The following is a 25,941-nucleotide window of genomic DNA, read 5'->3' on the forward strand; positions in this document are numbered from 1 at the left end:
TCATATAAATGAAAACATATAGCATGTAGCCTATGAGTCTGATTTCCTTCACTTAGCAAAACGCAATTGAGAATTATGTTGTTATATCAGTAATTCATTCCTTTTATTGGCTAGTACTATTCCATTATACGGATATTACTAGTTTGCTTATACATTCCCCAGCTGAGGGATATTTGGATCGTTTCAGCTATAAACATTGCATACAGGTTTTGTTTTGTTTTGTATGAACATAAATTTTCATTTCACTTGGGTAATAACCTAGATGTGAGTCAAAAGGTAAATGTATTTGAACTTTATAAGAAACTGCCAAATTTTTCCAAACTGGATGTACCATTTTATATTCCCACCAGTAAATTATTAGAATTCCAGTTGTTCTGCAACTTAATTCATACTTGATATGGTCAGTTGCTTTTATTTTACCAATTCTAACAGGTGTGAAGTAATAGCTCATTATAGATTTAACCTGCATCCTCTCAATGGTCAGTGATATTGAGCATCTTTTCATGTGTTTATCTGCCCTATTTTCTTTTCTTTTTGTTTTTTAGTTTTTATTTAAATTGAATTTAGTTAACATATAGTGTATTATTAGTTTCAGGAATAGAATTTAGTGATCCATCAGTTGCACATTACACCCAATGCTCATTACATCAAGTGCCCTCCTTAATGCCCATCACCCAATTACCCCATCCCCTTGCCCAACTCCTCTCCAGCAACCCTCAGTTTGTTTTCTAAAGAGTCTCTTATGATTTGCCTCCCTGTTTTTATCTCATTTTATTTTTCCTTCCCTTCCCCTATGTTTCCTCTGTTTCGTTTCTTAAATTCTACTTATTAGTGAAATCATATGGTATTTGTCTTTCTCTGACTTATTTCTCTTAGCATAATACTCTCTAGTTCCATCCACCTCATTGCAAATGGCACGATTTCATCCTTTTTTTGATGGCTGAGTAAATACTCCATTATATATATGTGCCACATCTTCTTTATTCATTCACCTGTCAATGGACATCTGGGCTCCTTCCATATTTTGTTTCTGCCATCTCTATTCTTTCATACAGAGTCTGTTAAAATCTTTTGCCCATTTTAACAAGGTTGTTTGTTTTCTTTTTTTTTTTTAAGATTTTATTTATTTATTTGACAGAGAGAGACACAGCGAGAGAGGGAACACAAGCAGGGGGAGTGGGAGAGGGAGAAGCAGGCTCCCCGCCAAGCAGGGAGCCCGATGTGGGGCTCGATCCCAGGACCCTGGGACCATGACCTGAGCCGAAGGCAGACGCTTAACGGCTGAGCCACCCAGGCGCCCCGGTTGTTTTCTTATTGACTTTTAGGAATACTTATATATTCTGGATAAAAGATCTTCGTTAGATATACAATTTGCAAATACCCCAGTATTCCAAACCAGAAAGTGAGAATATATAGGGAAATACAGGAATAGAAATTGATTTGAGAAGAAGGATGAATTCCCAATTTCAACATGCTGAGATTAAGGTTCCTATAAAATATTCATGTAAGATGTCCATTAAATTATGTGGGTTTAGCAGATAGGTCTAAGCTATATAGACTTATGAGCCATTAGCACATACTATTAATTGAAACCATTTGTTGGGGTGAATTTATTGAAGAATAGTATATAAAAAAGTGCTTCTCACAATGTCATTTTAGGATTATCAGATTATTAAAATGCAGATTCCTAGGAACTATTTTAGATTGAATTTCTGTTTTCAGTCTCACAAGGCTGAAACCAAGGTGTTAGCAGGGCTGCATTACTTATTGAAAGCTCTAGGGGAGAATCCACTTGCACACTCACTCAGGCTGTTGGCAGAATTCAGTTCCATGCAGCTGCCAGACTGAAGTCCTTGTTTCCTTGCTAATTGTCTGGGTGCCACCCTCTGACCTTTGCAGGTAGCCTTCTACAGCTCAGAACCAGCAACAGTTTATCCTTTTCACATTGCCTTACCTCTGACTCTTCTGCTTTCCTATTCCACTTTTAAGGACCCATGTGATTATATTAGGTCCTCGCAGATAATCTAAAATAATCTCCCTAGCTTAAGTTCTAGAACTTAGTTCCATCCGCACAGTCCTTTTTTGCCATAATAACATAACATATTCACAGGTTCCAGGGATTTGGGCATGGACACCTACGGGAGGCCAGTATTCTGCCTACTATAAGCTACTATGAGCATTCTGATTTAAGACTTTTTGTAGACCCATGTTTTCATTTTTCATTTACCTTGGGTAAGTACCTAGGAGTGGAATTGCTGGGTCATAAGGCAGGTATATGTTTAACTTTATAAGACACTGCCAGATATTTTTCCAACATGATTGTACCATTTTACACTGCAACCAATAATGAAAGAGTATGAGAGGGTGCCTGGGTGGCTCAGTTGGTTAAGCGACTGCCTTCGGCTCAGGTCATGATCCTGGAGTCCCTGGATCGAGTCCCGCATCGGGCTCCCTGATCGGCAGGGAGTCTGCTTCTCCCTCTGACCCTCCCCCCTCTCATGTGCTCTCTCTCAAATAAATAAATAAAATCTTTAAAAAAAAAAAAAAAAAAGAGTATGAGAGTTCCAGTTGTTCCACATCCTCACCAATAAATGATGCTGTCAGCCTTTTTGGTTTTAACCATTTTAGTGGGTACATGGCAGTATCTCCTTGTGTTTTTAATTTGCAATTCCCTGAAAACTAATGATGTTGAGCACTTTTTCATATTCATGTTAGCCATTTACATTTATTTTAATGTGAAGTATCTGTTCTTTTACTCATTTTTAATTTGGATTGTTGGTGTTTTAAATGAGTTATCAGCTCTTTATTCATTCTGGAAACAAATTCATTATCAGATATATGTACATATATACTGCAAATATCTCCTCTTCTGTGACTTGTTCTATTCCCTTTCTTAAATGTACCTTTTGATGAACAGAAGTTTTACTTTCATAATGTCTCTTTCATCAAAATTTTTTTCTTTTATTGTTATCGCATTCTATGTCCTGTCTCAGATATTGCTGCCTACCTCAAAGTCACAGAAATTCTCCTATAAGTTTGTTTTACCTTTTACTTTTAGGTCTTTGATCCATCTCAAATTAATTTTTGTGTATTGGGTGAAATGGTTCATTTTTCCCCCATATGGATATCCAATAGTTCCAGCATTATTTGTTGAAAACATTTTACTTTCGGGCGCCTGGGTGGCTCAGATGGTTAAGCGTCTGCCTTCGGCTCAGGTCATGATCCCAGGGTCCTGGGATCGAGACCCGCATCGGGCTTCCCGCTCCTTGGGAGCCTGCTTCTCCCTCTGTTTCTGTCTCTCATGAATAAATAAATAAAATCTTTAAAAAAAAAAAAAAGAAAGAAAACATTTTACTTTCCTCACTAAATTGTGCTTTGTTTGAAAATCAATTGTCTATGTAAGTATGGGCATACCTCTGGACTCTATTCCACTTCATTGATCTATTTGATACCATACTGTCTTGATTACTAGAGTTCTATAATAAATCTTTAAGCTAGGTAGTACAAGTTCTCTGGTTTTGTTCTTCCTTTTCAAGATTGACTACTCTAGGTCTTTGGCACATTCATATAATTTTAAAGTCAGCTTGTCAATTTCTATTTTTAAAAAGCCTTTCGGATTATGAATGTGATTGCATTAAATATGAAATACTAACTTTAAGTAGAGAACAGAGGAGAAATTCTGAGGACACAGAAAGTAAAAAGGGAGAGATTATGAGTACCAAATGAAACAAATACTCAAAAATTCCATTAAATTTAACAACAGGGAAGCCACCAGAGCTTCACAATGGTAGCTTCATTGCCCTGGTTGGAGAAGAAACCAAAGTGAAACTAAACATCCAATTTCCTCTTCATTCCTATTAATAAAACACCTGAATTGTAGCTGGGCATACAGATAACTGAATAAAGACAACATTACCTATCTCTCCCTCTACTTAAGTGTGACCACTGATTAGAAACCGGCTAATGGGCTCTAAGCGGATGTGTCACATGCAACTTCTTAGAAGTGTCCTTAAAAGAGTATGCCTTTCTTCACCTTTTCCTTTTCCCCCTTGCTATGAGCAGGTGGCAGATGGAATTAAAGCACCCATCTCAACCACGAGGTAGCATGCAAAGGAAGGCAGAACAGCAAGAAAGAGGAGCCCAAGTCCCTGATGATCATGGAGCTGCTGCCCCACCAGCTATGGCCTGCCTACCTATGGAATCATATGCAGAGTTAAGGTTTTATTAGCATCTTTCTTTGTAATGCAGCCAAGCCTGATTCTAATACATCACAGTTTTAACTATCTATATGCCAGTGATCCCAAAGTTGTACCTTCAGTCACAATCTTTCCAGACTCATCTATCCAACAGCTACTGGAACATTTCCACTTGGATGTCCAAGAGATCTTTCAAACTTAACTGTCCAAAACAGAATTCTTTATTTTTTTTTCTCCCTAAAGTCTTCCTCCATTCATCCTCCCCATGGCAACCAAATGGCAAATGGTTTTTGGTGATAAATGATAACTGACCTATCTTGTAGCTCAAGCAAAACACCTAAATGTTGCCTCTGATTCCTTGTTTTCCCCTCACCCCCTGTCCAAACCATGCAAAATTCCTGCTCAATGCCATCTAAATACATCCCAAATCCATCTACCTTTCTTCATCTTTACCGTTACACATCTAGTTGAAATCATCATCTCTCACCTGGAATAATGCAATAGCATCCTCAACGTGCTTTTTGTAACTTAAGAAATCCTTCCCAGAGAGATGAAGTTCTGGAGATAGACAGTAGTGACAGCTGCACAAGAACATAAATGCACCAAACTATACACCTAAAAGCGGCTAAAATGGTAAATTTTATGTTAGGTGAAAAAAACCTTTCCTGGAAACAATATAGCCTCCTATATATTTTTCTAAATATTATGTAGATGTCCTTCACACTGAAGTCTTCAATCCATCTGGAAATCACTGTTGTGAATGGACAGTAACAGGAATCTAATTTAGTCTTTATTCTATATGGATACCACGTATTTCAATATCATTTAGTGAACAGGGTACACTTTCCCCTGTTTTAAAAGACCACTTAGTGGTATGCTAAACTCCCATATTTATGTGGGTGTGTTTCTAACTTTCCATTCTATTCCATCTGACTTTTCTATCCCTGAACCAATACTAGCAATTAACACTTAACAATTAAGTAGTCTTAATTATCATGGCTTCATATTAAGTTTTGATATCTGGGAGGAAGGGACTTCCATTTGATTTTTTTTTTCCCCCAAAATTGACTTAGCAATTCCTAGTACTTTGGATTTCCATATATATTTTAGGTTCAGCATGTCAAGTTCCATAAAAAATCATGTATAATTTTAATTAGAATTGCACTGAATTGTAGAATTGGGGAAAACTGACACCTTTATGATACTGAGTCTTGCCACCCATGAATACAGTGTTTCTCTCCATTTACTTGGCTCTTCTGTTATGTGTTTCAAAGAACATTATAATTTTCTCCCTAGAGGACTATACAGCTTGTTTGATCTATTTCTAGATACCTTTAGCTTTGAATACTGGTATGAATAGTACCTTTTTATTTTATTTTTTTTTTTTAACTTTTTTTTTTTTTTAAGATTTTTTTATTTATTTATTTGAGAGAGAGAGCACATGAAAGGAGGGAGGGTCGGGAGGGTCAGAGGGAGAAGCAGACTCCCTGCCGAGCAGGGAGCCCGATGCGGGACTCGATCCAGGGACTCCAGGATCATGACCTGAGCCGAAGGCAGTCGCTTAACCAACTGAGCCACCCAGGCGCCCCAGAATAGTACCTTTTTAAAAATTAAAATTCCTAGTTAGCTATTGCTAACTATAAGCAATATAGTTAAATCTTATAGTTAAATCTAAATTTTTATGCTAAAAATAACTAGAAGTTATTTTTTAATTCAGAAATCTTCCTGAAGGCCATTTTTTCCCCATTTATTGAGTGCTACTTCCCTTTCCCAGATTTGTGATCTCTTCCCTTACCTTATAAATGCATGTATATGCATGTCTACACATATACACACACATTTTTCTTCTGTTTTGTTTCTGGGATGTTTATTCTGTTCCATTGTTCTGTCTCCTACTACTACCACACTGTCTTAAATGCTGTAGTTTTATATTTTGATAGCATTACTCTTCTGTCTCAAACTTTTCTTAGCTATTTATGTTCATTTACTTTTCCAAATAAATACTGCAATTATTTTGCAGGTTCTTCCCCAGAGCCCAATCACTCTTAATTACATCACCATCTACCTTCTTGTTAACTGATTTTGCTATCTTTCTCCCCCACTGTAATTGGCTGCCTGCTCATCATTGTATTCCCAGTGTCTAAAACAGTGTCTGGCACATACCAGGTGCACAAAAATGTTTGCTGAATAAATGGATGGAGATTTTAAACCTGGATGATTCAGAGAAACACAGAAAGAAAAGCAGGTTTTGAAGTAATGGTGAAAGATAAAAACTAGCTCAGTTTTGAGAGGAGGTGCTTAGATTACTCACAGGTGATTAATGTGTAGGCCTCAGGCCAGCACCTGGGGCACAAGAGTGGAGGTTCAATGAGATGGTCAAGAAGGAGAATGCAGGCAAGAGGGTTGGGGGCGGGGAGGAAAGAAAAGATACTTGGAAATAACAAGTGCTGACGAAGATGTGGAAAAAAAGAAACCCTTGTCCGCTCTTGGTGGGAATGCAAGCTGGTGCAGCCACTGTGGAAAACAGTATAGAAAAAATTACAGAATTACCATATGATCTAGTAATTCCATTACTGGGTATTTACCCAAAGTAAATGAAAACATTAATTCAAAAAGATATAAACACCCTTATGTTTATTGCAGCATTATTTACCATAGCCAGGATATGGAAGCAGCCCAAGTGTCCATCCATAGATGAATGGAGAAAGCAAGTCTATGCAATGGACTATCAGCCTTAAAATAGAATGGAAACTTGCCATTTGCAACAACATGGATGGATATAGAGATTATAATGTTAAGTGAAATAAGTCAAAGACAAATACCATAAGATTTCACTCATACGTGGAATTTAAGAAACAAAAAAGAGACCAAAAAAAAACCCGACTCTGAAATATAGAGAACTGGGGGTTGCCAAAGAGGAGGTGGATAGGCAGATGTGTGAAATAGGTGAAGGGAATTAAGAGTACACTTACAGTGATGAGCACTGACTAATGCACAGAATTGAATATATAGCACACCTGAAACTAATGTTACATTCTGTTTATACTTGAAAAAATTTTAAAAATTAAAAAAAATTGTAAAAAAATATTTTAATCAAAAAGAGACACGTTGTAAGAACCATGCCTAGGGCGAGCGCAGAACCAGCAATACGGAAACGAAAAAGAGGAAAAATTTTGAGGGCTAAGAAGAGGGAAATGAATTTAAGAGCTGGGTTTATTAATGACATAAACACATGAAGTAGTAATGTGCAGCATTCACTTAATTGGGAAGTACAATTTCACCTAAGGAACCTAAGCAAGAGCCTCATACCTCCACCGGTAAAAATAATTAAAGAGCGAGCTCTACTAGACTACACACCAAAATTTGGGGAAAGGATTAATTTTAGAACCCTCTGGGGTCTTACAATGACGGTTCGGGGTTTAAAAACCTATCAGCATTCGATCTATGCACCCTCTCGGGTCACAGCTAGAAGTTGTGGTCTGGCAGGTTCCGATTTCAATGAAACTGTTTCTTATTCCTTCTCATCATCTTTCCGTGACTACCCAGTGAGGGCTGACGGTACCGGCAGGTGCTTTAGGGACCTCAGGGAGGAACCAGAGCTGGGCAGCGACCGGGAAAGAATAGTCGGGCGGCCCAGGCTCGGAGAGGCCCTCTCTCCCGGCTGCAGGTCGACGGGTCAGCCGGTGTGTCAGGGGCCGCGCCCCCGCGCCGCCTGTCCCCGCTGTGCCGACTTCGCCGAAGCCCTCGCCCGACCCCCACGAGCCCGGGCTCCCCTTCCTACCTGCCGCACGCGGACTCGGCCAGCCCTCAGCCGCTCACCGCCGACCCAGACAGCAGAGAGCCCACCTTTCCCGGCGGTTCCCAGCCGGACACCTCCAGCTGGCTACCGGCGGCACGTGATACACCCCCGTCGCGCCCCGCCCCCTCAACCCTGCTCGCGCTCCGCCTCCCGCCGGCGTGCCCCACCCACAAGAGCGTCGCTGACCGATGACGTAGCCGGCGCAGGCACCCTTGGCAAGGCCGAAGTGCTGCTGGTTTTGAGTGTGGAGGTACGTGGTGTTGGCTCTCCCAGCGAGAGGGGAAAGTGGGGTGCGTGGAAAACCGAGGGCTCCCGAGGAAAGAGGGGAGGGAGAGAAAAGTCCTAGAAGCCTGTCCTCCGAGTGCTGGGGTACGGGGCGGTGTCCGGCACCTCTCGGGGCCCTTCCTGAAGAGGCTTGGAGGCTTCCCGCAGTAATTGAACCGTGGATTTCATTACGGGTAATGGCTCGCGTCCAGGTGAAGTTTAAGGATTAAGTTGGCGTCCGCTGCGTGGGATATTTTCCTCCTCGGGCAGATCATTGGGGAACCTGATTTATGTGGTAAAAGAACATGAGATCTGGAGACCTGGCATCTCTCTCTCCCTCTCCCCACCCCTTCCTCTTTCTCTCTCCCTCCCGCCCCCCCGGAGCTATGGCTTAGTCTCTTCGCTCCATCTCATCTGTGAAATGAGATAGTCGTCCTCACCATCCCTTTCACAGCTACCATTCTGTGATTTCTGCCTCCCGGAATCTTACCCTTTATCATTATCCTGTGTGGGACTAGAAATCTTGTGACTCGTGTTCTAAACTTGGTTTGGGTACGCGGGCGTAGAGTTAGGTTGCTTGCTTTGATTAGGATTGACTTGGATAGCATTTGCAAGTAAGATTTCTGCATTAATATTCCAATAGACTCATCTTAATTTTTTAAAAATCAGAATATCTATGTTAATGTTAGCCCTATGTTTTTCATAGACTTAAATGTTTAATATGACATTTAATATTTTGCCTCATTTCAAGAGGTAAATCTCCAAAGTATATTGAGAAAGTTGATGTTTTTTTATTTTACCTTTTTTATTAGCATTTTAAAGGTCATCTGCACCTTCTGACTGGGAAAAGATGGTCAACGTCTTGAAAGGAGTGCTAATAGAATGGTTAGTAGTTTTGATACTTAATGAAATTTAAATCTCCATATTTAATCTTGATATATATGTACCTCCTCTAGAATCCATGTTTTTGTTTTGTTCTAAGATCTAAAGGAATCAGGGGCGCCTGGGTGGCTCAGTCGTTAAAGGTCAGCCTTCAGCTCAGGTCATGATTCCAGCATCCTGGGATCGAGCCCCACATCGGGCTCCCTGCTTGGTGGGAAGCCTGCTTCTCCCTCTCCCACTCCCCCTGCTTGTGTTCCCTCTCTCACTGTGTCACTGTCAAATAAATAAATAAAATCTTTAAAAAAAAAAAAAGATCTAAAGGAATCAAGTCTTTCAGCTTTCTCAACTTCATTTTTTTATATAACAAGTGAGACAGATTGTATTGCTGCGTTTCTTCCTGGTGCCAGATTTCAATGTCTCAGTCCAGTTGATGTAATTGGCATATTTCCAGCATGTTTTGGTCTGGGGCAGTGTATTTTTTAGATCAACACTCTTTAGAGGAACAGTGCTCATATTGTCCTCCAACCATCAGGGATTGACTAGAATTTTAAGGTCTGCCTATGTCTTCACCCTCACAAACTGTGGTCTTGAAAAAGTAAGAAAATCAAGAGCCAGTTGAAGGTTGTCTAAACTAGGCACACATTTCATAGGAGAAGCTAGAAACCTTAATGGGTAGCAATGAATTCCTCAAAGGAAGCTATTAAGGGCTTTGTTATCACATAGTCTGAAAAACTAAACTATTGGACCAGTTCTTGCTCAGTCTCCACTTGTTTGTGATGGGAAGGCTGGGGGAGGAGCAAAACCAAACTGTAGGATACTCTGGCATTTAGGACAGCGTTGTCCTATAGAAATATAATGTGAGCCATATATGTAGTCTTAAATCTTCTATTAACCACATTAAGAGTAATTTGAAGCAGGTGAAATTAATCTGTTTTATTTGACCCAGTGTGTCCAAAATATTTCGACATGTTCTAAATCTTCAAAGTTCTTACTGAGATTTCAAAATTTTGCTGAGTCTTTTTTCATACGACAGCTTCAAAATCCAGTGTGGAGTTTACTTTCACAGCCCATCTCACAGGCTGGCCACATTTCAAGTGCTCCGTATTGAGCAGTGCAGATTTAATGTTTGGATAGACACAACAAAGACAAGAAGAAGAGCCAGTGATGTAGGAGGGAAGCTAAGAGGGAATGTTTCATAAAGGTGAGTGGGCCATGTCCAGTGGTGATGAGAGATGGAATAAGATGAAGACACACTAGAAGTCAGCGATTTCTTTTTTTTCTCTTTTTTTGTTTTTTTTTTTTTAATGAGAACTGTTTTAGTAGAGAGGTGGAATAGATTTCAGATTGGCGTACTGCCCTAAGTACAGCCCTCTTGCATCGGGGTTCCCCACTTAGCAGGAAGTCTGCTTAAGAGTCTCTGATTCTCCCTCTCTCTGCCTCTCCCCCCACCCCAGAGTGCGCTGGCGTGCATGCACGCACTCTTTCTCAAATCTTTAAAAAAAAATGTAGGTAATTGAATGTGCTCATAAAACAAAGTGTTGAGGGTAGAGCTAGAGAGTGTAATGCTAAGCGAAACAAGTCGGTCAGAGAAAGATAAATACCATGTGATTTCACTCATATGGAATTTAAACCAAATAAGCAGAGGAGAAAAAGCAAGACAAATCAAGAAACAGACTCTTAATTATAGAGAACAAACTGATGATGATGGGGAGTAAGGAGTGCACTTGTGGTGATGAGCACCAGGTGTTGAATGGAAATCTTGAAATGTCGAATCACTAACTTAAGCATTGATTGTGACATTTTTATAATCAAATAATGTGGCAATTAAAGTATTTGAGAACATTTTTAAGTGATATGGGACAATGACATTGTGTAATACAATGATAAATAAAAAGGTCTGAATGCCTTCATGAAATGACACTGAGCATTTACCAGATACTATCTTAAGCACATGGTACTACTCAGTTCTCACAACCACCCTATGAAATATAGGTTTGTTTTTTTTTTAAGATTTTATTTATTTGAGAGAGATACAGATAGTGAAAGAGAGGAGGAGAAGCAGGCTCCCCACTGAGCAGAGAGCCTGACATGGGGCTCAATCCCAGTATCCTGGGATCATGACCCGAGCCAAAGGCAGACACTCAACCAACTGAGCCATGCAGGTGCCCCCCAGATATAGGTATTCTTATCCCCATTTTTAAGATTTTTTATTTATTTGACAGCACAGCAGGGGGAGCAGCAGGCAGAGGGAGAGGGAGAAGCAGGCTCCCTGATAAGCAAGGAGCCCGACAGAGGGCTCGATCCCAGGACCCTAGAATCATGACCTGAGCCAAAGGCAGACGCTGCACCGACTGAGCCACCCAGGTGCCCCCTTATTGTGTTAAGTTTTTAAAAAGAATGTGTGCATGCATATTCTTAGAATATCATATACACAGGCTAGTAATAACAAAAATATTTTTGGAACAGCAAATCCTTTAATAGGGGTAGAAATGGGTAATTTAAACCTTTCTACCTATATCCTCCCACACACCCAGAAACTCTTGGCATTTTAATTGCTCTTCATTTGAGTATCTACTATGAGCAAAGTGTTTTTAGATGTATTCTCTAAATATAAGTACCACTGTCTCCATCTTACTACCTAGGACCCTAAGACATGGAGAGGCTCAGTGATTTCATATATCATACATATTTTGGTTGACTTAGCTGGGCTTGGGGTTAGTCTTCTTTAGCGTCATGTCTTTCTAAGAATAAACCTATTGTATGTCATATTGGGAACTTGGGACTGTTATTCTGGTTAGCTCAGTGTCCCCTGTGTTGGCCCTTTCTTTCTCTTAAGACCCTATTCGTTGCAAATATTTATTGAGCACCTACAATATGCTGAACCCTAATAAAGGTAACTATATCTCAAGCTGGACAATACGCTTATTCCAAAAACACTTTGGAAAATGCTTTTAAGAAGGAAATAAGCAAACAAAGCCATTTCATGTTCAATAACAGTTTTCTAAAACATTCTGTTCTCAGGACATACAGAATTTGGAGAAATACTTTTAAGATTTTTAACTAATTATACCTGTTAGCTAATTATTATCAGGAAGGATAGTTTACCATTGCCTGAGCCAAGATTATCATTCTTTTTTTTTTTTATTTTTATTTTACTATGTTAATCACCATACATTACATCATTAGTTTTTGATGTAGTGTTCCATGATTCATTGTTTGAGTATAACACCCAGTGCTCCATTCAGTACGTGCCGTCTTTAATACCCATCACCGGGTTAACCCATCCCCCCGCCCCCTCCCCCAAGACTATCATTCTGATGGGATGGACAGTGCTGACAATTTTGTGCAGGTGACCGGTGAAGTCTCTGATCTGCTTTACATCTAACTATGTCATCCTGATAGAGCCTTTGTGGTGTAATACTTTTTAGAATCATGTTTTATAGAGGTTAAACTCACTCAGGTTATGTAGGAGGGAGTTTGATTGATATCTGCCTTCACATCTCCAGGTCAAAGACCTTTTTTTCTTGCTCACTAGCCCTGATCCCAGGACTTTAACCAAGTATGTCTATGGGCACTTGGTTTTGTTTTTCTCTCTTACCAGCAGGTTCTCCCATAGAATCTCTTCATGAGGAAGTAGAATAAATAGCCCTGTATGCAGGCAAGATATTCAAGTTCCCTTAATGTTTCATAATAAAAGTCCCTTAAACTTTGTCCTTTTGAATCATTATAAATTATATTTCAGGTATATGCTTGAGAATTCAGTCTCAAATTGCTTGCTGTTTTCCTTTCAAAAAGTTGAATTGAAGCGGTTAATAAGGGAAGTAGTTATTTCAGTGTCTCACCAGTCATTTTGTAGGTATCTTATTTGTCAGTTAGCAGTGTTTCCCCAGGTGTGGGGAATGGTGCTGGTTCAAGATGGTTTGTAGTAGAACACAAAAAAAATTTTTATATGACCAGTGTAATTTATTTGAGGATAAAAACACAGTGGGATGACTGGTGATTCATACCTGGCAAAGTTAAGCTTAAAAGTTGATTTAAAGGCAATTTAAAGAAAAATAAGAAGTAATAATGTAGCTGAGGTGTTACAAGAGATGGCTAAATGAGCAAGGATAGTATGCAAAAGGCAAAATTTGAAAACACCAATGTGCTAATTCAAAGCGCATTTGCAAGTCCCCGTGTCACTTAGGTCTCAATCCTTCTCTTACTGTTCCTGTCACCAGCACCTGACACACTGGATCACTTCCTCTTCTTGAATGTCCTTTGTTCACTTACCTTCCAGGACTCAGGGTTTTCTTCCTACCTCAGTGGTCACTGCTTTATAATCTACTTGGCTCATTTGTCCTTTTCTTCCTAACCTTTTGATATTAGGGAGACTGGGTCTTGGTCCTTGGTCCCTTCTCTGTAGCTGTGTTAATTCCCTTGTCAGAGCTTGATGACTGACTTTTTCTCTTCAGTCCAGACTTCGCTGCTGAAATCCGGAATTGTCTATCCACTTTCCTACTCGGTTTTTTCACTTGGGTGCCAGTAGGCATCTCACAGGTAACATGCCTAAAACCCCACTCTTGATTTTCCCAGCAAACCTGTTCTTCCTCCTTCCTCCTCATCTCAGTAAAAGGCAACTCCACTTTTTCATTTGCTCTGACTGAAAATGTTGAGAGTCTCCTTAATTCTTCTCCTTCAAAGCTGGAGTCTAGTTTCAGCAAGTTAGGCAGGCTTTACATTCAACATATGTCTATAGAATCCAGACACTTCTCCCCTCACTGTTACCATGTGGGTCCAAACCATTATCATCTCTTGCCTGGGTTACTACAGTCACCTTCTCATCAGTCTCCCTGTTTCTACCCTTGCCCTCACTACCCTCCAGTCTTTTCTCAACGCTGCAGGCTGTATGATCCTTGCGTTTAAAATTGAAGTCAGTCTGTAAGTTAAATCATGTCACTCAATAAAAGCCAAACTGCTAAAATCACCTTCAAGGCCCTTTGTGATCTGGCCCAGCTATAACTTTCTGACCTCATCTTCCACTTCTGTCCCCTTTAGTCACCCCTCTCCAGCCTCATGGCCTTACTCTTCACCCTGCCTAGGACGCCCTTGCCTGAGTCACTACATGCCTTGCTTACTGCCTCTTGTTCGTTCAGATGTCACTGCTCTGTAAGGCCTTTCCTGCCTCCCCTGTTTAAACTTACAAGGTCCTATCACTTTCATCACTGCCATTTCTCATCCTACTTCCCTACTTTGTGTGTGTGTGTGTGTGTGTGTGTGTGTGGATTGTAATGCTACCAGTAGAATATAAGCTCCATAATGGAGGATTCTGAATTGTTTTGTTTACTGCTGAAGACCCAGGACTAGAGTAGTGCCTAGCACATGACAGGTGCTCAATAAATATTTATTGAATGAGTGAATAAAGCTTAAAGTAGCAAATTTACTTCTGAACCAATCAATTCTGCAGATTAGAATGCTCATTCTAATTCTGCAACCATAGAATATGACTGAATTTTGCCAAACCTAGGTTATTGTTCCAAACTTAAGTGTAAGATGACAGGCATACTAGAAACTAAATTTAAAATTTATGTCAGTTCTGATGTGGGCAGACTTGTTTGTTTATTCACATTTTATGGTGTAGTAAATTGTTAATAAAATCACTGTAATGGTAAGTTACTGAAAATAATTAAAATCATCTCTAGGAAGACTTGACTTTATTAATAGTTAATATACCATGAACCATACTCATATGGTGATTGAAATAAGTCCTTTACCTTTGTTAGCTTCACTTACACCTAGTTTGTACTTGAAAAAAGTAAAATTTGTTTTTAATTTTTTCAGGAAATTACACTGACCTCATTTTTTGCTAAACACATTATTGTACATTATATTAGGTCTAAAGAGTGTCCTTTGTTGTGATTCAGGGTTTTTATGACAGATGTTTCTGTAAATCCTAGAAATCGTTTGTTTTGTTTTTATTTTTAGATTTATGTATTTATTTGAGAGACAGGTGGGAGAGCTGGTGGGGGGGGGTGGGAAGAGGGAGAGAGAATCCTCAAGCAGACTCCCTGCTGAGCTCGGAGCCCAACATGGGGCTTGCTCCCAGGACCCTGAGGATTATGACCTGAGCTGAAATAAAGAGTTGGACACTTAGCCAGCTGACCCACCCAGGCACCCCATGTAAATCCTAGATATTGTATCCCTCTTTTCCTTGTGACTTTATTCATTCCAAACTAAAAACCACAAATAAATAGAATTAAATTTGTGTCTCTTCTTTGAGCTCAGTATTCTCAAGAAGATTTTGGTAGGATTTCCTTTAAAGATTCTGAGTGATAGTTCAAACTTATAAAGTTCAGAATTTTAAGGAGGAAAAAAAAAAACTTGGGAACCTACTGCAAGCCAAACACTATCCTTGGCATTATTCCCCTCTAATTTTTATAACAGTTCTGTTATGTAGGCTCATTTTGTGGCGTTGAAGATTAAGTACATATTAAGGTCACACAAGTAAGTGATAAAACTGAGATTGAATCCAGATCTGACTTTTACTGTTCACCCTGCTTTATCACAGTGACTGTTTAACTGATTTTGTAAATTAATTTTTCACTGGCAAGATAGTGAAAATCTATTGGCGTCTTAAATGTAATGGTCATGGGCAAGTAAGGAAATTAATTTTTTAAATCAGTTAAGGGAGCTGTGATTCTAGGCCCTATTAACTACAAAGCTCTGAACATTACTTTTTCACTTGTCAGTGACAAATTACTCTTTTAAAATCTTATCATTGGCCTCTTTCTCTAAAACTTGATGGAACAGTTCTAATACTTGAGACAGAGGGAGTGAGGGATTGAGTAACAGTTTAGAACTTTTAAAGTTACCCTAAAAATTCTGCATGCCCAATTCTCATTGCTCAGGTGTAATTTGACAGCTCAGTGAGTCGTTATCATGTGTTTCTCTCTGCAGTGACCCTGCCATGAAGCAGTTCCTGCTGTACTTGGATGAATCAAATGCCTTAGGGAAGAAGTTCATCATTCAAGACATTGATGACACTCATGTCTTCGTTATTGCAGAGTTGGTTAACGTCCTCCAGGAGCGAGTAGGTGAATTAATGGACCAAAATGCTTTTTCTCTTACCCAGAAGTGAAGATACTCAATATTGATCACTTAGGAATTACAAGTAACAAATGTGAGAGACGGTCACCATTCAGTGTCCTGTGTGACAGATGAGACTTAGTGGCTTAGGCACAGATCATGGGAAACCTGTGATGTTGTTTGTTCAGAAAAAAGTCCCTGAACTGATTTTCTTGTTTTTTTTCCCCAGTACATGTACCCTAGAATTTAAAAAAAAGAAAGAAAAAAACTTCAATGGTTGTCTGTAATTTGGCTTTTATTATCCTACATTAAAATATAAATGTAAATGGTTTTTGAATACCAATTTAATACATTAAGAATATAATGGAATATGCCTTTATCAGTTTAACCTAGGTGTTTGTTTTGCTTGTTCCTGTTAATGTGGGATTTTGTAGTGTGGGTGTGGTTTGTTCTGATCTAATTAGAAACTTCACAGATTGATTACTTAGATAAATATGCCAAGGTGGGACCTTTGGTAATATTTATGTTTTTGCAAATAATATCTGCATAGTGGCCAGCTGTACTGGTGAAGAAGATGGGGAAGAGAACCATGTTACATTAATGTAAACTACACTTTGCATTTCCCTAAAAATACAGTGTTTTAAAAGTACAGAGTATTTGGGGCGCCTGGGTGGTTTAGTTGGTTAAGCGTCCGACTCTTGATCTCAGCTCAGGCCTTGATCTCAGGGTCATGAGTTCAGGCCCCACGTGTAGAAGATTAGAAATAACCAATGGGCATGTTGCGTTGCAAGCTTTATCTTTTCCTTGTTCAAACGTTTTTGGTCACATTTTCCTTTCCCATCAGGACAAGTGTTCTTTTGTTTTTTAAAAAAAAAAAAAAAAAAGATCTGTTTTATTTGTGCCTTATTCCATATGAGAATCCGTTTAAACTCTTTTTAAAAAGAAATAAGGACTGTAGAAAGAGTACAGCATAAGGAATATAGTCAATATTGTAATAACATTGTATGGTGACAGATGGTAAGTAGACATACCGTGGTGAGCATTTTGTAATGTATACAATTGTCAATTCACTATGTTTTACACCTAAAACTAACAGAATATTGTGTATCAACTACAATTTTAAAGAAAGGGAAGGAGGAGCAGCTAGAAACAAAGTGAGTCTTGTGGGAAGCGGGATGATTGGGTTAAGATATGTTGCATATGGTTTTATGATTGTTTGGAGGCAGAAATAACACTGACAGGAGCTTTGCTTCCCTTCGTGAAGATAGCGTTAACTAGGATGTGTTCATGTGATGAGAATTTTCTAAGAGAGAAGAGGACTTTTGCAATGCTATAACCCAGTTTTCTTCCCTCGTATGGTGTGCTTATTCAAAGCACCTGTGTACCATTTTCACTCACGCAAGCTGGACACTTCTACTGTTTGGTACAGTAGGTCCTCCATTATCGGTGGTTTCATTTTTCCACCAGCAACCAAGGTCCAGAAGCAGATGATTCTCCTTCTCACTATCGTCAGAAGGTTGATAGTAACCTAATGCTGTCACGATGCTTATGTCATTCACTTCACTTCATCTCATCATATGGGCATTTTGTCATCTCACATGAGGATCCCACAAGAGGAAAGATGGTGAGTATAGTACAGTAAGAGAGAGAGAGAGACCATATTTACATAACCTTAATTACAGTTTATTGTTATTCTATTAATTATTGTTCTTAATCTCTTACTGTGCCTAATTTATAAATTAAACTTTGTCATAGGTATGTACATATAGGAAAAAACATAGTATACATGGGGCTCAGTACTTTCTGTGGTTTCAGGCATCCACTGGGGGTCTTGTAATATAATTACTCATCTATCATGATTCCCACCAAAACAATCAATCCACAGAAGTTTGATTCTCATATAACAGTGCAAACAATTTTGTGGCATTATTGGTACATTTGGTACTAAAATTTGTTGAGTAGAAAATATATTTCTTGAGAATTTCCTGCTGTACTGAAATGGTACTGAATCTTGTATTTCAGGCATATCTAAGTCAATTTCAAATAAACCTCAGGTATTTGTCAGCTAATACCTTTTATATTAACATGAAACCTTAAGAAAATTTTTCTTAAAATCCCAAGTTAAAAGGTATGGAAAAACTATACTGGACAGTGAATGCAAAGAGTCTTATGTGAAGGAAAATCTTTTTATTTTTTTCCCAAAGATTTTACTTACTTATTTGAGAAAGAGGAAGCAGAAGCGGGGGAGGGAGAGGGAGAAGCAGACTCCACTGAGCATGGAGCCCAACATGGGGCTCGATCCCAGGACCCCAAGATCATGACCTGAGCCAAATTAATCGACTGAGCCACTTAACCGACTTAACTGAGCCACCCAGGCACCCCAGCTCTCGTTTTTTAAAAAAGTCATATTGGAGCAAATGTTAAGTATTTCTCTCTGGACACTGCATTAAGAAAGATAGGACATTGTGACACTAGGAAGCCCACTTGCAGCTATTTAGTTGATTTGTTCAACTACGAGAGAATAGGACATAACCAACTGACATTTTACCTAGACTTTCCTTTTTGGAATCTGATTGACATTATTTGATTTGGTACACTTTAGATGTTGAGAATAAGAGACGTAGGCTGCTTGGTAGTGGAGAAATTGACTACTGTCTTTTAAAAATAAAGTCCTGAATATTATGAAAAGGTAGTATTAACTAAATTGTCTTACTTGCAAAAAAGAATCATTTTAATTGACGGAAGTTAGGTGACCAGTCACAGATATCTGTGTACTAAAATTGTGATACTTAGAGTTATACTAATTTCTAACTTCTTGATAGGTTTTTTTTTTCCTTACATACTGTATCAGGTCAAAATTCTTAATTCCTTGAACCCTGATTTCCTTGTGAAATTTAATGTGATCACTTTAAAATTCCAAGCATCCTAAGTATGCATCACAGTTAATGTAAAAATGTATATTGAGGAATCAGTTTTGGTGAACAGTAATTGAACACTACTGATAATGGGCAACAAAAACTACTCCCCTTTATTGCTGATAGACACCACAGGTGGTAATCAAAATTATTAATGATTATATTGCTTAACATCAGCTGTAACAGGTGATTTGACATAACTATTATTTTCTGAAAAGATGGTAAATAGTGTGTACTTACTCTAGTTTGTAGTTACTCAATAAACCTCATTTACCTCTCAAGAAACTAAATAAAAGCTCTGATATGATTCCTTCTGATTTAACTAGAATACTGGGATCATTCTCTTAACATTCTCCTATCTTAACACATAGGAAGAGGATATATTTTAAAAGTGAAAAAATTATGTCGTTTGCAAATATAGTCAATAAACATTCTCACGTGTATGTAACTACTTCATTTGCAGCAAAGATAACACTGAAAGATCTATTGATGAGGTTACTGAATAAGCTTTTTAAGTACTTTATTCTCACTATAGGAAAGTGATTAAGGGACAACCTGCATCCAAATGTCTGCTCCCTGCTTGCTGGCCCTGGGATCTTGGACAGGTCATTGAATTTCTCTCTGAAAATAGGAATACCTGTCCTCAGAAACAGTTTGGTGATTGTAAGTTAACGTGTCAGGCACATGATTCTGAACTTTAGTTACTTTGAATCTAGAAGAGCACAGCGGAAGATGGGTTGGGATTTCAGCACACACCCACACACACACCCAAGGACACTTTAAAAAAGTTCTGCATAATCAATGCAGTGAGAATGAGCAGATGGGGGAGGAGGGGAATTCTTAGAAAATGAGCATTGGATACATAGCATACTGTGGCCCACTACCTTCACTAATCTTGAAGCTGCTCTTGGGCAACTTGAATCTTGTTGGGAAATACCCAAACAGTTCATTTTTCCGAGACTGTCCCCAGGGCCCAAGGGTGCAAGAACACCCGGCTCCAGGGGTCCCAAACTAGATCCGGCTCCTGGCTGCTGACAAAATCCAAAGGCAGAGAGACAGTGGTAAAATAAGAAAGGAATTTATTTCAGCGAGGCCAACACTGGGAAGATGGACTAACATTTCAAGGAGTGTTGCTGAAGTGCTGAAAATACTTCTGGGTTCATATAAGGAGAACGTGGGGCAAAGGTTGGTGGGTCCATGCAGGTTGGACAATACAGGTCAGGTCACTCACTGTCTTGGGGTCAGGCATGTGGGGGCTTGCTGGCATCCACACAGACATAAACAGATTGAATCACGTAACATCTGTACCATGCAAGATTAACATTCATATTAATTCTGATTATTTAAGAGAAATAAAACAATTACAGAATTGAGGTCCTGTTTGTATTCTTCCTCAGTCACAGTCTTCTTTTTTTACTTTCCCAATACAAATGTGACCCTGACGTTGATGAATCATCATCCATGGCTTTTGCTTGTATTAATATGTATCCATCAGAAATACATACTCTTGTGTGTTTTAAACATAAATGATACATAAGAGATAGAATCATGTAAACCACCATTCTATAATTCTTTTCCCACTATTTTTGAGATCTGTCATGTTACATATTTGGATTCAGTTCATTCATTGTAACTTACTGTCCAATCATGTGAATACATACGATTTACACATCTGCTCCTTTATTGAATGAAGAAGGAGTGACTAATTTTGATTGTAAGTAAGGAGAAAGCCTGAATTAGGTAGCAATTAATCTAGACCTTGAGGGGCACCTGGGTGGCTCAGTCGTTAAGCGTCTGCCTTCGGCTCAGGTCATGATCCCGGGGTCCTGGGATCGAGCCCCGCAATAGGCTCCAGCCCCACATTGGGTTCCTTGCTCAGCAGGGCGTCTATTTCTCCCTCTCCTTCTGTCCCTCCCCCTGCTCTTGCTCTCTCAAATAAGTAAATAAAATCTCTTTTAAAAAAAACAAGCTCAGGATATATAGAATAAGACAGATTTAGTCCTCATTTGGCAACATGGAGAGCAGAATTCAGTTACTCACCTGCATGTGCCTGTACAAAAGTACAAACATTCAGAACTCTTCCAAACTTCTGAGAAAAATTGATGCTCTGAGACAGATGTGGATGTGCTATGTTTATCCTGTGACATCCATGTGTTCTCTAGCACCTTGCTGTGTACTTCCCAGGAGTGCACATAGCCTAACTTCAGAGGCATAGGGTCCAGTTATGTAGATAAAAATAAAATGAAGGCCATCCTTTTGCTCTATCTCCCTGCAGATGTTCATTGGGAACATACACTACTTTATTCTAATCCTATCCTGAGCGGGCAACCCTCTGACCTGACGTTTGGTCACCAGAAGACAGTGGTCAATGCATATGATTGTCTTGGTGGTTAGTGGTTGTCCTCTTGTTCAACTTTATCCTAGAACCAGAGACGACCTGCTTGATCATTGTGGTTACGTAATGAAAAAGCATAATCTTAAGGTTTGAAGATTTCTGTGTCTGTAAATAAATTTATAAATATCTGATTTCTGGAGAAAATAGATAGTACAGCCTCAAGTCCTTTTCTTTTTTTTAAGGACTTTATTTATATTTGAGATCGAGAACTGGGGGAGGGCTCGAGGGGGAGGCAAAGAGACAAGCAGACTCTGCACTTGAGGGCGGAATCCCATGCGGGCTCAATCTCACAACCCTGATTTTTGTTTTCTTAAAACCCAGATGAGGTCCAATAAGTTTATTCTGTTTGGTGGCTCTATCCCACCATCTTATTTACTCACATGACATTTATATTTGGGAAGAAAAAAGGCAATTTGACACATTAGCTCCTCAAGCTTTTTTTTTAATACTAGTTCTAACAGCTGATCTTGAGATCTACACATGGCCAGGTGGCAAAGGGCTTCCAAATTCCAAATGCACAGGAAGCCAGTTGAGGTTATTTTAAAAATAATTACGCCTCAGGGACAGGAAGTGCCTGGTCTTTTCCTCTCTTATAGTCTCCAGGCAAGCAACCCTTCAGAACCCTCGGCACTCCCAAAGCCCCCAGACTCCATGACCCCAACCTGATTGACAGAATGCTGTCTCTCCCTCTTCCCCTGCACCGTCTCTCCCTCTGAAGCTAGAGCCTCAGATTAACCACATCAGTGGCCTCTTCTTCCCCAGAAAGCCAAATTTTGGAAGCTGCTAGGCTAGTGTTCCAGGATGCCCTGACGAGCCCCCAATCCGCTCTGGAAGGAGCCTCTCTGGGTCAAGGGAGAGGACTAGAAAACTGACTTGAGGAGCCACAGGAAGAGCAGATTAGGGTGTCAACAAGGGTCTTCCCAGCCCTCATCATGTGCCTGCTGATCACCCTAGTGCCTTTCCTGCTTGTGACCTGAAACTCTCCCTTCTGCCGCCACCCCAATCTGGGGAGAAACGTAGGGATTAAAGACGTGCGATACGGGGGTGGTGGTACTGCGAGGAAGCTTTATAATGTCACCCAGTCCACAGAGGAGCAAATAACACCTTTACCAAAACAAAGCCAGGCTCATTTCTGACAAGAAATAGGGCCAAAGTTGTTAGTAAAAGAAATACAAAAGGAATTCCGAGATGCCTCTCTACAGATGCTGCCCTGTCCCGTGCCTTTGGGCGACTTGGCCAGAGGTGGCAGGTGCCTGGCTTTGCTCCTTGTCAGTGCCTTTGGATGAAGAAAAGGGCACCCTTTCTAACCTGGGACTTCACAGCTGTAAGTAGGGACCTGGAAACCGTCAGTGCAGAAGAGAAATGCCAACATGTGACAGGACAGCTAGGTGGCTGACTTTGCCTACCAGCTCACTCAATTTCCCTGCAGCCATGCCAGACAAGTGAACCGCTCCATTTGCCAATCCTACACAAATTCTATGACAGAATTTACCATTATTGCCTCTGGAGTCATTAGATGTCCACTTCTTATTTTTAGATATTAATTCCCCCCTTTTAAAGGCAATGTATCATGGGGCGCCTGGGTGGCTCAGTTGGTTGAGCATCCGACTTCGGCTCAGGTCATGATCTCAGGGTCCTGGGATCAAGCCCCAGGTTGGGCTCCAGGCTAAGCGGAGAGTCTGCTTGTCCCTTTCTCTCTCCTTCTGCCTCTCCCCCTCCCCCTGCTCATGCTCACTCTCTCTCTCTCAGATAAATAAAATCTTTTTAAAAAATTTATTTAAAAAAGCAATATGTCGTATAACATGAAAATAAGAAAAAATATTTGCCACAACCTCACCACCCTAATCCAGCCAAAATTAGCACTTTAATGTATTTCCTGCAAATATTCTCCAGTGTGCTCTACAGCCCTGTGGACATCCGCTGGCCCAGTGAAACATCCCCGGCCGTGCATTTAGGGAAGATGGACCACCTTCTAGAAACTAGTGTCCCAACTGGCCTTCAAACACCCTGCACCTTGATGTGGGCTCCGCCCAACTCATTCCCACACTTTCTCCATGTGGGTGTCTTCTCATTGCCCCTGCTCTTTTAATTTAGTGATATTGGGACACCCTTTCCCCTGACCCCACCTCCTGTTTGCCAACCCACGTCTCCCCCAAGTCCATCTGCAGGCCACTGGAGAGAGTTCCCTCTTGGCTCAGTCCCAAACACATCTCACCATAAACTCTACTTTCACCAAATGGTGTAGTCCAGAACAATTCCCTCTCTGCCTTCAACAGGAGGGTGGAATTTGGGTCTTTGTCCATTATGCATATGTCACCTTATTTGATTGCTGTCGGCCTTCACCCTGTGCTGTAATCTCAACTTCATCTCAGCTTCTCAAATTCATTTCAACTTCAAGGCCCAGAAGACCAACAGTGTCCACTGCAAATGCCTGAACTCCCCTGTTTTTACCCATTCTGCCTTCGTTGCAGCCACTGATCCTCCCCCACCCTTTATTTTTAAAGACTTTATTTTTAAGTAATCTCTGTACCAAACGTGGGACTCAAACTTAGAACCCCAAGGTCAAGAGTCCCATGCTCTACCAACTGAGCCAGCCAGCGTCCCACTGATCCCCCTTTTTAAGATTGCATTGTGACTTTTTAAACTAAGAGATTGTACCTTCTGGCTTCTGACTTTTGGTTCCCCTTAAAGGATATTGGTTTACACTCAAGTTGCTAGCTCTGCCTGACCCAGACAATTCTAGGAGCAGACCTAATCTTAGCTAGGTCCTGGAGCAACCCTTGGGGGACCATTGTAACTGGAGTATGCATGCAAATGTGTACCCAATGGTGTTATAAGCAATTCTCCATGCCCAGTATTTCCTTTAAAAATCATAGGTTTTAATGACCGCTGGGTACCTTCATATATCATAATTTATTTAGCCATTTCTCTATTGCTGGAATTTAGGTGGTTTCCAGTATTTTGAGTGTCTAAATAATACAATGATGAATAAATTGTACAAAAATTTAAGATTATTTCCTTAAGAAAGATTCTGAGATGTAGAGTCACTGGGTTTAAATATTAATATTTTTATGATATGTCTTGATAGAGGTTTCTAAAATTGCTTTCCAAAACCCCCTGACAGCGCCACCAGCAGCCTCTGAGCATCCTAGTTTCACAGCACACTGACCAGAATGTCTTCATTTCATCATATAACAAACAGGCACTGTTAGGGACTGATTAGGACTTGGGGAGATAAAAACAAAATCCTTGCTGCCACAGAGCTCAGACTCCAGTGCAGCAAAGAGATCGCAACATGATAAATACCATAAACTTATAACATGCTGCATGAGAGATGGGAACATCTAATTCTTTTAAAAAAAAAAAAAAAATCCATTTATTTGAGAGAGAGGGATTGCGAGAGTTCAAGAGCAAGTGGGGGGAGGGGCAGAAGGAGAGGAAGAGAATCCTCAAGCAGACGGCCCGCTAAGCACAGAGCCCGGCGCGGGTCTCCATCCCAGACCCCTGAGCTCATGACCTGAGCCGAAATCAAGAGTCAGATGCTTCACTGACTGAGTGCCCCAGAACATCGAATTCTCCCTGATACTTCACAGAGGAGTGGCACTCTTGCTGAAACTTAAAAGATGAGTAGTTCACCAGGCAACAGGACAGGAGAGGGGTTTCAAGCATAAAGAACCACATGGGCAAAACAATGAGGTGCACAAAAGTGTGTCATGTTCAAACAACTGCAAGCTATTTAGTAAGACTGGAGGACCCGCAGGGTGTGTTTAGGAGAGTGGCAGGGGGGGAGATCCCACAGGACCCTTTGTTTGTATGATAGGATGTCTAAATTCCATCCTGTAGGCAATGGAAGCCACAGATATTTTTAAGTGAAATAATTTCATGATTTGCCTTCATTTATGCTGATACATTTGTTTCTCGCACCTAAAAGGCCCAAAAGGGCCATATGCAGGAGTATGCAAAATGAACTGGAGCAGTGTGGACTGGCGGCATGAGATCTGGTTAAGAAGTTGTCTCAACATACCAAGTGAAAAATCAAGGGTTCTCAACTACCAAGGTTGCAATGATGCAAAGGTACCTAAGAGGTGAAGGTGACAGGAGTTGCTAAGTAATTGCATTCGGGGGGTGCCTGGGTGGCTCAATCGGTTAAGCATCTGACTTTTGATTTCAGCTCAGGTCATGATCTCAGGGTTCTGCAATCCAGCCCTGAGTTGGGCTTGCTGAGCGTGGGGCCTGCTTAAGATTCTCTCTTTCTGGGGCGCCTGGGTGGCTCAGTTGGTTAGGCGACTGCCTTCGGCTCAGGTCGTGGTCCCGGGGTCCTGGGATCGAGTCCCGCATCGGGCTCCCTGCTCTGCGGGGAGCCTGCTGCTCCCTCTCCCACTCCCTCTGCTTGTGTTCCCTCTCTCGCTGTGTCTCTCTCTGTCA

General features: G+C 40.4%; 2 protein-coding genes across 9 annotated transcripts in view; one reads left to right on the top strand and one right to left on the bottom strand.

Annotated features, from left to right (window-relative positions):
- SERAC1 (serine active site containing 1) overlaps positions 1 to 25,941 on the bottom strand; it is a 251,449-nt gene that overhangs the window by 47,765 nt on the left and 177,743 nt on the right. For 4 of the 8 annotated variants that reach the window (XM_081829228.1, XM_081829226.1, XM_081829223.1 and 1 more), the window contains exon 1: positions 7,978 to 8,093. The exons of 1 other annotated variant lie outside the window; for it this stretch is intronic. The gene's annotated coding sequence lies outside the window, so the exon portion shown is untranslated. Of the gene's footprint in view, positions 1 to 7,977; positions 8,106 to 25,941 lie in introns of those variants that run through there. 3 more of the 8 variants (XM_081829225.1, XM_081829231.1, XM_081829222.1) reach the window with 1 other exon arrangement.
- On the top strand, positions 8,175 to 16,594 carry GTF2H5 (general transcription factor IIH subunit 5). The gene is made up of 3 exons (XM_006739075.3): positions 8,175 to 8,245; positions 9,072 to 9,144; positions 16,078 to 16,594. Exons 2-3 carry the CDS (start codon positions 9,110 to 9,112, stop codon positions 16,256 to 16,258), a joined length of 216 nt encoding a protein of 71 aa, XP_006739138.1. The 5' UTR covers positions 8,175 to 8,245; positions 9,072 to 9,109; the 3' UTR covers positions 16,259 to 16,594.

This window comes from Leptonychotes weddellii, chromosome 8 (assembly GCF_054177405.1).
Source record: "Leptonychotes weddellii isolate Sample4059 chromosome 8, ASM5417740v2, whole genome shotgun sequence".
Lineage (NCBI taxonomy): Eukaryota > Metazoa > Chordata > Mammalia > Carnivora > Phocidae > Leptonychotes > Leptonychotes weddellii.